The sequence below is a fragment of the Etheostoma spectabile genome, chromosome 9, assembly GCF_008692095.1.
Source record: "Etheostoma spectabile isolate EspeVRDwgs_2016 chromosome 9, UIUC_Espe_1.0, whole genome shotgun sequence".
Lineage (NCBI taxonomy): Eukaryota > Metazoa > Chordata > Actinopteri > Perciformes > Percidae > Etheostoma > Etheostoma spectabile.
In genome coordinates, this window is record NC_045741.1 from 33,546,959 (window position 1) to 33,560,072 (window position 13,114).

At 38.9% G+C, this 13,114-nt stretch overlaps 1 protein-coding gene across 2 annotated transcripts in view; it reads right to left on the reverse strand.

Moving 5' to 3' along the window:
- Positions 1 to 200: 200 nt before the first annotated feature.
- The window catches only part of LOC116695341 (uncharacterized), a gene marked incomplete at its 5' end in the record, with an annotated part of 18,099 nt that continues 5,185 nt past the window's right edge, over positions 201 to 13,114 (reverse strand). Inside the window, 15 exon segments of one of the 2 annotated variants that reach the window (XM_032525546.1) lie at positions 201 to 394; positions 946 to 1,082; positions 1,743 to 1,845; positions 2,516 to 2,661; positions 2,801 to 2,925; positions 3,234 to 3,370; positions 4,670 to 4,758; positions 4,877 to 4,998; positions 6,960 to 7,078; positions 7,534 to 7,676; positions 7,858 to 8,061; positions 8,513 to 8,576; positions 8,848 to 8,959; positions 11,262 to 11,398; positions 11,752 to 11,902. In XM_032525546.1, the coding sequence (XP_032381437.1) occupies positions 274 to 394; positions 946 to 1,082; positions 1,743 to 1,845; positions 2,516 to 2,661; positions 2,801 to 2,925; positions 3,234 to 3,370; positions 4,670 to 4,758; positions 4,877 to 4,998; positions 6,960 to 7,078; positions 7,534 to 7,676; positions 7,858 to 8,061; positions 8,513 to 8,576; positions 8,848 to 8,959; positions 11,262 to 11,398; positions 11,752 to 11,902 (1,910 nt within the window). 2 annotated transcript variants of the gene reach the window in all.

A 13,114-nucleotide genomic window follows, 5' to 3' on the forward strand; every position in this document is an offset into this window, starting at 1 on the left:
TATGTCCTTCATTCAAATGAGTAAGAACATGACAAGAAAAAAGTTCAAAAGTTGTATGATGACTCTTCATAACAATTCTTGTGTATAACTCAAAGCATAAATGTAGTAATTAAAAGTGAAACATTTAAATTATTGCATGCACATTTCTCCGTGACTAAATATGTAAATGTGATTATAAAATGTGACATTTGGACAACATGAACTATCTATATTTTATTGCCATTTTTACTGTGATCTGATATAAAACCCAACAGTTGTAGCTCCAACGTCTTGCTACTTTTCCTGAAGTTGTCTTGCACGCTCCTCCTTCACCATGTTCCTCATGTCATTGGCTGGTCTGAGATCAGCTTTGGTGAGCGGTTCTGCTGGGTCACCCTTTGGATCATGTTTGTTTCTGTAAAATGATGTTCAGTTACTAGAAAACGCCCAATTTAAACCTTGGGGGCTTTCTTTTTAAGACGGCTGTAGTTTCAGGCTCACTACCTAATCAGCACAATTGTGACATATCCTAACATGCAATTTCATACAGTTCATGCTGCACCTAAGTTAAAATGTAAAATTACCATATCATCTAATGCTAACTTCTTTCAAACTCGGTTAACTTCGGTGAACTTTGACCACAGATTTGCGCCTTGACCATAAACAAGCCGTCTTGACAGTGCCAACCTTTGAGGGCACCTCCAGATTTGCTGTCTTTAAGTCTCAGGTCTAGATGACCCTGATTACATCCACAACAAAAAAAAAACTATAAAATATGTATATTCTGGCCTAGTACTTACTTTTGGGGTTTTTGCTCATGTGGTTGTTTTTTGCTAAGAATACACTAAAAAAGTATTCTTATTCATGTCATAATGACATTGTAGTGTATGAGCATGGTATAAATGTTTCAGGGATCAAAATAACATGAAACCCCAACAATAATGAACACAAAAAAAACAGACTTACGTTTTGAGGTATTCTTCGATGGCCTTTCGTTCATACACATTTCCGTATTTTGTTCTCACTGGATCAACAAACATCTTCTTGGTAAGTGGACAGATCAGATGTTGGGGTGCACTCTGTTTTCCAGGATCCACCAATTTCTTTTAAATAGGAAGTCAATATTAACACATCTTATTAAGGTAAAAGTTTACCAATAGTGTGATACATACAAAATGATATGCAAGTTGCATTGTAACCCTCTTTTTTGATCATAGGTTGATTATAACCTCGTCTCATAAGACCATCACTGGACTGGAAACCAAACCAGTGCAGAGCTTTGACTGTATACCCAATGATTCCCAAACCACAAAACATTTTCTCTTTGTTACTTTTAGTCATTACAACTCAGTCTCCGAAGAAATGATTTTCCTATACAACTTAACTGCATTCTTAGTTATATTTTAAGAGCGACCAGCGACAGGAACATGTTAAATGATTGCAGTTTGTGAATTGAAACCCAACTACATTGTCAAGGGTGCCTGGTAGTTGACCGGGTAGAGCATCAAGGCTGAGTCCTAATCGTGGTGGCTCGTGTGAAACCAAAAATAGAAAGCCAACGTTGAGTTTTGGTTTCACATGGTACGCCAATGGCAGTCTCCTGGGTGAAAGTCCTGCTTTGGGTTGAACCATCTCTTTAACAATGCAGTGCTCAAAGATTGATTGGATTGGATCAGAAACAAATTTTCAAATGTCCAAAATCGGGGAAGAAATAACGCAATTAAGAATGCAGGTGGACACTTCGTGACACTTTGCTCATTTACCTTCTCCATGTCCTCCCGTGATTGCGAGGCGGTTTCCTCTGTGTGTTTTTTGGCCTCCTTTTCATACGTCTCCCGGCTGGTCATGAATTCCTCAGCCAGAATGCTTGAAGGAAAAAGACACGCTATTAAATCAAACGCTTCACTGCCACTGGGATTCACATGCTCCTCTCATGGTCCCATTTCCCAAATTTGGGGAGTTGTTCTTGTGACTTTGGTGTGTTCATTAGCAATCAACTCACACATGTTGTGTCTTCTTGCTCAGATTGTTAAAACAACACGTTGATACCCGTTTCCGTTGATGTGGAACAACGTGTGTGACAACGAAGAGCATCGAAATATGATCACAAATTATTTTCCAATCATTTAACACCATGTGAAGGCAGCACAAACGTGGCAATGTGAACAAAAGTGAAAATGATTTATGTATTGGCCCTGTGATTCAGATCTGCTCCAATATACAACAGGTTCTTCCAAGGCCAATGGTTCACCCTTCCACCAAGTTTCAAGAAATTCAATTAAGTAGCTTTTCTGCAACTCTGCTGACAGACAGACAAAGCATCCAACCAATAAACATGACGGACAAACCAGGCCGAAAACCAAAACCCCCTTTGGTGAAGGGAGCAAAGAATGTAAGCTGGGGTTTGAGACTGAATCAGCAGGTACAGCTGGTTAATTAATACAAACAAATGCATACTCAGTTCTAGGAATAGGATTAAAACTAAAACATAGTACAGTATTGGTGTATTATGAGTGTGTGGGGACTTGAATCCCACCTGTCCAGTGGATCATCAGGCTCAGGGACGATGAGCAGTCCATATACAGCATTGAGGATATCTCTCATGGTGATTTGGGCGTTGTAGTTCCGGTCAAATATGTTGTGGCAGATGCGCCCAACACTGTTGATATTACAGTGGTACACCTTTGTTCATGTTAAGAAAATTACATTTAAAGAACATGTTTTCTACTAATTATTTCAATTCAGGCAATTTTATTTTTCTTTGAAGCAATACATTGCCCTTGTCAGACTACTGAAGCTGTTGGCTTGTTTGGCAGGATACACGTGTGACGAAGCGAACAAGTGGAGGCTTCACTGGGTAGTCAGGACCAAACTGGCAGAACAGCTCAAAGGCTCCTTTCTCATAGGCTGTGTCAGGAGGTCCATCCATGAGGATCTTCCAGAACGCTGAAAAGTTGGAGATTGCAAAGTTGACATAATGTTTGCCCTTTATCCACTACTGCTTTAAATGAATTGACTGTTGACATATGAGAAGAGCATGTTATTATTGTGAACATGACAAGTGTATTAAATAAGATATGAGTCGTAACGTGTTCTCTTTGGTTTAACACAGCTCACTTCGTTATGCGCTTCTATTGTTGGTTTAGTGAGAAGAATCTGTCAGAATCTGATCTGTGATTTGATGATTGATAAGCAGTGTTGGAGTAGAAAAACAGAAAAAACTCAATATTTATATTAAAATCCCTGCCACTTACTGAAGTCAGATTCTGATGGGAGGATTGTAAAGTAGGGGTGTGGGTCACAATGCAGGCTCCTCAGCTCCTCCAGGATACGTTTCTCCTTATCCATCAATTTCCCAATTTTGTCGTCTCGCATCTTCTTTTTCAGAGCACTAGTGTGAAAGATTAGATTTGTTTGTGTTCCTCTGTCAAAGATTTTCAATGAATAACTCATTTGGTTTCTGGATTTGTTCTTCCATAACTATCTTATTGTACTAAGCAGTTATTTTGAATACATTCCCAATAATTACAAAGAAGTTTCTTTATTTCAAATTCATTGGGTTGCAATCATATGTGTCAATTTGGTTTGAAATGTGCTGGGGACAGAGATGCATCTGGAAATGCATTTCAGGAAGTGCTGGTACCCATAATGACGTATACATTTTTTATTCTCTTTCGTGCAGGTCATGATTACAAAAGCCGTCCTCTAGCTTACTAATGTGAATGAATAAAAACGTGGTTACCTTGTTGTACGTTGTACCTAAACAATTATCAATGATCACCAAACTTCTCTCTCATATTGCTCTTCATAACCAGTGAAAACTGTGTTGTGAAGAGAGAAGCGTGTAACCAGCGCAGCAGCAGTGCGTCTTTGGGGATAGAGATTTTTGTGGATTTTTGCCATCTGTCGCTCAAGAATTATGTGTTATGAACTTAAGTTTTTAAACTAAATTGAGCTCAAGGTTTTCAAAAAAAGTGGTGGGTAAAAAATGACTCATGACAAAATCTGATAGGTACGCATACTCACCGTCCCCACCAAAATTAACGCCTATGGTTGCAATCTATAATAGGCAAGACAGACTTGTTTCTCAAGGTTTAGCTTAAACCATAAATTCCCCTGGCTAGAATAAGGCTGCTAAAGTGCTTTCAAGGCTAAATAAATAAGGTGCTGGCCAGTGTTTTCCACGTTTAATGATCAACGTTCTTCATGTCAAGTCGACTTTATTGTTAATTCTGCAATATGTGCTAGGCAAACAGAGCAAATGAAAATGGGTTTCTCCCCAACCCATGGTGCAATAAGGACAAATACAACAAGTATAATATAAAAGATAAGAGATGTAGATAAATAAAGATACAAAGATAAGTAATATGTACAAATAAGATAAAGAAAGATAAGTAATAAAGCAGCTTTTCAGGTGTTCTGTTTGAAAATTTAGGGTTAGGTAAACTGTCAAAAGGTTCCTTTCTTAAAAAAACGTGTAAATGAACAAAAAATGAAATGTAAATGCTGTTTTTAAGAGGTTGACAAAAATAAAAGACAAATAAAAGATGTTACACTGTCACACATTAAAATCCATGAACACTGAACAATTCTAAAAATTTAAAGCTGTATGTTCCTTATTAGTTCATGCTCGATTTTACTTAAAAAAGTATAGGAAAGCAAAACCATACAAGAAAGTTCTGTTGCTCACCTCTCTGTTACTGTCACTTTACTGCTCATCTGACTTGGCAAGACGGTCTCTGGAAATTCATCATACTTACGATTGGCTGTTAAAAAACTCTGAAAAATAGGAAGTGGGAAATTAACAAGCACGTCCTTACAATGTTTGAAAGTCATTGCTACTATACTACTAATACCCTACTACATTACTACTGTGTTTACTTATCAGTGCACTCACTATTGTGATGGAAGATGGGTCAGCTTTGTTCTTAGGTTTCCTCCACTCCAAAGAGAGAACAGTCTCAATCTCAAAAATCTTCAGACCGTCTTTGCTCGTCTCTGGTTTGAAACAGCAACCCCCTGGAAGTAATATAGATTAAAAAAAAGAGTTATTTTACCACTAGTCTGGAACATAGGCGTTGCCAGGGCATTTTTCCAATGTTTTGACTGTAGCCCCAAATGTAATTTCAAACGTAGGCAACACAAAGTTTAGGTGTGCAATAATAATGATTTTGTTTCCGTGACGACTACAGTTCAGGCTTAAACAGAGAGAGCTCTAAAGCAGACCTGAGCGTCACTTTGTGTCCACTCTCTCTGTAATGCAGCACGGCTTCTGTGGTCTGTGCAGCTTCAGGTAATCATAGATGGACGGCAGACACTATGTCCGTGCTCCATGTATTTCTTTCTACGATGTAGAGCAGCGTAAACCCGCTCCCCTAAACTCATCCAGAAACCAGCATCTCAAACAGGGCTCTGTGTGAGATGTGAATTTGACTCCTGAGGAAACTTACAACTAGATAACTAGATATTAAGAAAAGTACTTAATTAGGCAGCTCTGCCCACTGTCATTAGATCTGCTGCCTTAAAGTTAAATTGACTGTTTGTTCTGCTGATTTCGCTCATTCTGCTGCTGTTTGCTACTTGGTTTTGCTGCTTTCGTTGCTTGGCTCTTGTCTTTTCTGCATTTACTGTGGGTTCTGCTGCTTCTTCTACCTCTTAGAGTTCTGCTGTGTGTTTTGCTGGATTTTCTGTGTTTTTTGGTCTTACTTAAACTGACGGAAACTGTTTAGGATAATCAGACTTGCTTGGTGTGAAGTGTGGAGTTGGGGAGTGGTGCTGTCCAGACTGTCCAGGTGCTTTGTTGAGTGATTAGCTAGGTTATGGCCTCCTTACATGTAGCAAACACCAATCGCCTCCATGTATTTAATATTGGCATTTCCGCGAAGCAGCACCTTCAGCGGCAGTTTCTTTGATGAAGTGGAAGGGAAGTGGGCTTGATAGCTTCTCGATATCTAATATCTTACTTGCACTGCTCTGTGTCTTTATCTGGAAATGTGCTGCTTCTCCATTCCTGTCTATGTATCCTATAGTCGACACTACAAACCTCTAATGGGTTTGCAACATTTGCGCAATTTGACTTCTCTTACCTATTCCACATCAACATCTCCATCATCATCCTCAATATCCCCTTCTCAACTGGCTGTTTCCCCGACGCCCTTAAAAAGGCAAGAGTGACCAAAAAAACAACACTCGACATGTCTGAGGTAAACAACTACAGACTACATCATTCGTCCATTTCTATCCAAAACTCTTGAGCGTGCCTTTTATAACCAAGTCTGTACTTATTTCCACCAGAACAACCTACTTGATCCCCACCAGTCTGGTTTCAAGGCCGGCCACTCAACAGAAAATGCCCTCCTTGCTGTCACTAAGCAGCTTCACTAGAGCAACCTCGCTCTCTTCCATCGTCATCCTTCTGGACCTTTCTGCTGCTTTTGACACAGCGAACCACCAGATCCTTATTTTGACACGGATTTCGGCCTGTCTGACTGACATTTCTTCGTGGATGTCCAAACACCATCTGAAACTCAACCTTCACAAGACTGAGCTCCTTTTCCTTCCAGGGAAGGGCTCTCCTACCCAGGACCTGACTATAACAATTGACAACTCTGTGGTAGTCCCCAGCCAGACAGCTAGAAACCTGGGTGTGACACTTGATGACCAACTCTTCTTCACTGCCAACATTGCTGCAAATACCCAATCGTGTAGATATATGTTGCATAACATCAGAAGGATATGTCCTCTTCTAACGCAGAAGGCAGCTCAGGTTTGGGTTCAGGCTCTATAGACTTTGATATTTTTCCATTGCCTCACAGCTTTAACAGGCAGCAACGTTTCTAGGAAGTTATCTTATAAGCTTTTAATTAGACACAGGTTCCATAATCATACTCTGCTGTAACAATGCTAAGGCATACCAAGAAAAAGGGGAAATAAACTATTGGTCAGTAACCCACTGCTGCTTTAAAGCTTTCATACTGTACCTGTTGCATTGCTGATTCCACAAAGAACATTGTTCTCTACTTTTCCAAGAAGAACTGAATCCACAATGATGTTGGATTTGATCAGGTTGGCAGCAACAACATCGGGCTTGTATAAAGATCTACACAAAAAGAATCATCCTCAATCCTTTGTATTTTTTTCATATTAAAAAGCAACATGGCAAACTAAGTGATACACAGATTTGAACTTAGACTTAGACTTAGACTTCTCTTTATTGATCCTTTTGGGATGACTCCCGCGGGGAAATTGAAAGTTCCAGCAGCAGTTTTAGCAAGAAAAAAAGAAATAAAAAATTGATAAAAAAGACAGTATAAAAGACAGTATACATGAACCTAAACCCAATTCTAAGCTTGACATTTAAACCAAGCATTAACATTTAAACAGTTCTTTAAAATAGATTGTCTGGCCAAAATGTCCTAACAATGCAGAAATGTCCTCCCTATGATGGTTTTAAAACTATAAAAGAATGGCTAATTGAGACATAATATTTACATTGACCAACACCTTGTGTTAGCAAAGGTATCAATGGAAAATAGCATAGAGAAAGATAATTACCCAACATCATTTCCATCTGTGAGGCAAAGAATCCGAAGTTTACAGTCTTCAAACTTCTTTGCTTTTTCTAACTCAAGAATTCCATGTTGCAGGGCATCGTACAGCTTAGTTGCTCCGGTTGCGTTAAGGGTGCGCACTTGTTCCTGCAAAAGTAACAAAATAACTATTAAGGTTTATGAAACATATTGTTTCGTGGCACAGGAGCCCATGTTCTATGACCCAGAAAGAACCGATCACAACCTTTAGTACAGCACGTACAGTACATACATGAACAGGGGAACTGATACAATAAATGTTGATCAATGCACAATGTATTGAATTTACCTTGAACTTCTCAAGTGATTCCGTCAATGTATGGAGAGTTTCCACTGTAGAGTTAAACTTCACAAGGCCAATGACATGATGAAAGTCATAAGCCATGGTCCGTGTTGCAAAGTTGTCAAAAAGCTCTTTAACAGCATGGATTTTCTGTATGTCCACACTTCCATAGCACTTCTCTTCCATGGATGAACTCGCATCTATTATCACCTGATGAAATGACAGTCAAGAAGTGATAAAAAAAACAACAACCGTGTTGGCTTCTTATACAATAATGAAGCACAACTTGAATATATACTTCACAGGGATCCTGAAAGAGACAAAAAACGGTTGGACGGTGTCTCTCTGTTAGCATCTAGCTGGTGTTATTAGCTTAGAACTAGAGGTCTTTTGACCACAGTTGAAAGCTGCAGGACTTCTGACTAAATTTGTTGATGCATGATGTAAGCAGACTAACCCACAGAGCTCCTGCTCAATATCTGATCACAGTCAGTGTGACATTTAGAAATGAGAGTGGATCACAATGACGTGTCTTTGAATAGCTATTCTTGTACACAAACATCTCAGAAATAGCTCCTGTTGTTTTATTCAGCCCACTGCGTAACACGATGAGCCAGATTAGTTTTAGTGTATTTACTGTGTAGTGGAGACTCAACATTACCAGTATAGCTTCTTTTGGTGTCCCGGTTGTGACAACTGAAGAGTCATCCCTATGGTCACCAGTTCTGTACAAAATTTAAGACTTTCATCAAAAATGTACACTGAAAATATTACACTAATATGCATTGAAAACAAATGAGATAACATTAGTTGTGACGTTCTTCTGTTATGCTTAACAAATTCTATTACATCTCTATGTCCTTAAGTTTTTAAGTAAATTCATGACGTTGTTGAGATTTTTACTAGGCTAATAAATCTGTTGCCAATCAAGAGAAAAGAAAAAGTTATCTTTTTTTTTATCTAGTTTAAAATAAAAATAAAAATGAAAGTACTTACATATTTGCTAATACACTCACATCCATAGTATTTGTTTTGCCAGCCAGACAATCATGCACTTCGATTTGCGAAGGTGATGCCTTATTTTTAGTCAAATAGACACCAAGCTTCTCTGCCAAAAAAAAAAAAAAAAGTACAGCCAGACATAACATTACTAGCAAGAAAGGAAAAGCAAAATGGGAGATGTGGGGAATTCTGTACTTAAAGCCAGAAATAATTAAAGTAATACACAAGTATTGTAAAACACTTTAAAGGGCCCCTAATATACTAAAACAAAATCAGTTTTTCTGGGATTTGGGGTGTTATTTTATGTCTCTGGTACTTCCACAAATGTGGAAAAAAAAAACTATCCATGGTGTTTCGAGTGAGATCCGGTTTCTGAATGTCCTCTGATCCGGTTTCTGAATGTCCTATGATCCGGTTTCTGAATGTCCTATGATCCGGTTTCTGAATGTCCTCTGATCCGGTTTCTGAATGTCCTCTGATCTGGTTTCTGAAAGTCCTCTGTCTTCAGTCTCCGGGTGAGCTGGTCAACATCTGCACGGCTTCCTACGTCACTAGAGATGAGGTGGCTAACCGTAGCATGCTAGCAATAGCATGCTAGCTCGTTCTAAACGGAAAACACTGCGACAACTACCACTAGTTGACCATAATCTCCAAAAGAACTATTTCCTGACCCTGTTCTACTTACTTCCTGTCCCTGTTCTACTTCCTGTCCCTGTTCTACTTTGTGTCCCTGGTCTAGAAGAAGTCTCCCAGCTGATCCTACCTTGGACCGACCAAAGCTGGAGAAAGAGTTATCAGCTGATGGATCTTACCGAGCTACTGAGCATGTGCAGATACCAACAAGGATAGGATAGAAAGGAGATTTTGTAATTAACATTCTCAGGATGCATAGTAACCTGATCCATGTAATAACTGGTCTTTAAAAATAAAAACCTGCCTCTATGGGAATTTAACATAGGGGGGTGTATACTTATGCCCCCTGTATTTTAACATAGGGGGTGTATACTTATGCCCCTGTATTTTAACATAGGGGGTGTATACTTATGCCCCCTGTATTTAACATAGGGGGGGTATACTTATGCCCCCTGTATTTTAACATAGGGGGGTGTATACTTATGCCCCCTGTATTTTAACATAGGGGGTGTATATTATGCCTGTATTTTAACATAGGGGGGGTAACTTATGCCCCCTGTATTTAACATAGGGGGTGTATAATGCCCCTGTATTTTAACATAGGGGGTGTAACTTATGCCCCTGTATTTTAACATAGGGGGGTGATACTTAGCCCCTGGATTTTAACATAGGGGGTGTAACTTATGCCCTGTATTTTAACATAGGGGGGTGTATTACTTATGCCCCTGTATTTTAACATAGGGGGTGTATACTTGCCCCTGTATTTAAATAGGGGGGTGTAACTTATGCCCCCTGTTTTAACATAGGGGGTGTATACTTATGCCCCGTATTTAACATGGGGTGTATACTTTGCCCCTGTTTTTAACATAGGGGGGTGTATATTATTGCCCCCTGTATTTTAACATAGGGGGTGTATACGTATGCCCCTGTATTTTCACATATGGGGGGTGCTTTTTTTATACCTTATGCCCCCTGTATTTTAAGCAAAAACATTTATTTTTTTATGATACATTCTTCATTCACAAAGAAAATGGTGTTCTTAAAGGCTGGATATTTCTTTATTTGAAGGGTGCAAATGTTCCACCAAAACAAGTTCTTTCCCGAGACTATAGTTTGCAGAGCCACCGTCTTTGCATCCGGAGCTTAGCACCGCCCAAGAAAATTGTGATTGTTTTAAAGAAATGCAAACAATCCAGACCGTGCTGCAATGTGGAGAGAGGTCTGGCAATAAAAGACTTCAATACAAATGAACCAGGTATACTCAGAACAATGTTTCCTTGTATTTGAAATCGTCTTTGAATCTTATAGTGATTGGGGCCTTATATAATCAGGTCCATGTTGCAGTTAATATATCAATGATCCATTTTAAGCCAAGACTGATCTTTTCCCTAGCCAAGTGTTTTGTTGCCAAATTCTAACCATATACTTTTGTTCCTTAAACATAACCATGCAATTCTGTTGCTCAAATGTAATTAGTTCAGTTTTACAATGCGAAATAGAATGGTCTTATATGCCATTTAAGTCATTACAATAGATCTATTCTGCTACTTAGGTGATGGACATGTTTGGTCAGGAACACTGACTTGGAGCTGTGTCTAACCGAAGCAGAACAGCTAGTGCATGGACTGTCTTTAGCTTAGCTGTTTAGAGGTGAGAGCTATGGTGCAGCTGCCTCTAACAGCCTCTGGTAATGATTTTTTTGCTCAGCCAAATGTCATATTTTTATTGAATCATCATCAAATTTATGAAGTTAGGCATTCAGATTTGTGCAGTACCTTTACTCAGGAAAACCAGACGTACATCATCCAAACCCAGGTCCTTCAGAAGCAGTGGTGGAGTGACAGCAAGTTGAGGAAAAGCTTTCAATTCCTCTGCCATGTCTCCAAATGTCTTCTCAGTATTTATGTGAAAGCTGTAATTTAATTAATTGGGTTACTGTCAGAACTGTATTTACACACAAGGTGAGATGGAAAACAACACTGTTTAAGTAAGTTTGTGAAGTACTGTTGTGTCTAAATATCCAATTTGGATTGTATAGGCTTACTGCATAACCCACACTAAGAACCAATCAAGATCAATAAATTAAATATTGATCAGTTTGGAAAACTTACTGGAAACATCATTACCTATATTACCTATTTAATTTTATTGTTTAGGTCTGTGTACTAAATGTTGAATGTGTGTGATAAATGTTGGTCCACAAATGTGAATTTTTCTAATTATATCACCTTCCATTAATATGAAATTTGACAATACTGTACATACTTCTGACCAGTCACACTGCCATGAGATATCCAGAGATGATATGTTTTAATTGACGGATGAATGCTGAGCAACATCTTCTCAATGTCGGTGGCTCTGGTGAGGGACGTTTCTCTCAAAACTACTTCAGGGCAGTTTGGAATCTTCTCGCCATCTTAAAGAAATAGAGAATGTCAAAATAGTAAACCCATCATTACTGATAAACAGCCCTCAATAGGTAAGAAGAAAAAATATTTCAAATTGGATTGATGTGACAATCAGGTCAACCTCATCCAAAGACATTTAAACCCAGCAATTAAATAAATCCGTCAGCTAAATGTAGGGCTGTAGTCAAGACCACCTTTGTCGAGTCCAAGACAAGTCCGAGACGCTGCAGTAGTACAAGTACTGAGCATTTGAACAACTAAATTAAAACATAGCTTCACTCCAGATGTAGTGTAGAAAAGAAGTGACCAGTATTACAGAGTGTAGCCCTATGGTTGGTTTATGGCTTCCCTAAAAAAATATTGTATTCTATTGTTATTTGGACGTGGGTTAATAGGAAATACATGAATTTCAGAAAACACTAAAGTTTGGATAAACAACAACAAACAGAGTGTAATTTAAGATATATTCGTTTTATTTGAGACAAATTGCAGAATTTTATAAATCCATCAGGAAAACGTTGTTTAGGGAACAGACAGACAGACAGACAGACAGACACACACACACACACACACACACACGGCTCGGCAACGTTAGCTAATGTCCGCTAGCATACAAACGGGCTAACTACAGCCAATTAGCTTTTTGCTTCTTGCCATATTTGGCAAGACCAGTGGCCGAGTCCGAGACAAGTCCGAGTCCTAATACTACCGAGTCTGAGTCCAAAGAAAAATGGTCTCAAGACCGGACTCGAGTACTACAGCCCTGGCTAAATGACATGCAATGTAAAATTGGGAAGGAATTTTTGATAGCTCGAGTGATGACGTAAAGGAGTCACTCAGTCTCCTCTTACCAGTTGTTCTAGAGATGTGTCTGCTGCTAGAACTCTCTGTGGTATTCATCTGGACTCTAATCTGAGCTGCTGTGATTTCTGAGGCTGGAGACTCAGATGAACTTATCCTCAGGAACTACCTTATGAAGCTCATTGAGAGAACACCAAGGGTTTGCAGCACCCTCAAAAAAGCAAAGGGGGGGGGGTACTTTGAAGAAACTAGAATATAAGACATGTTTTCAGTTATTTACACTTTTTTGTTAAGTACATAATTCCACATGTGTTCATTCATCGTTTTGATGCCTTCAGTGATAATCTGCAATGTAAATAGTCATGAAAATAAAGGAAACGCATTCTGTATATATACAGTGAGGAAAATAAGTATTTGAA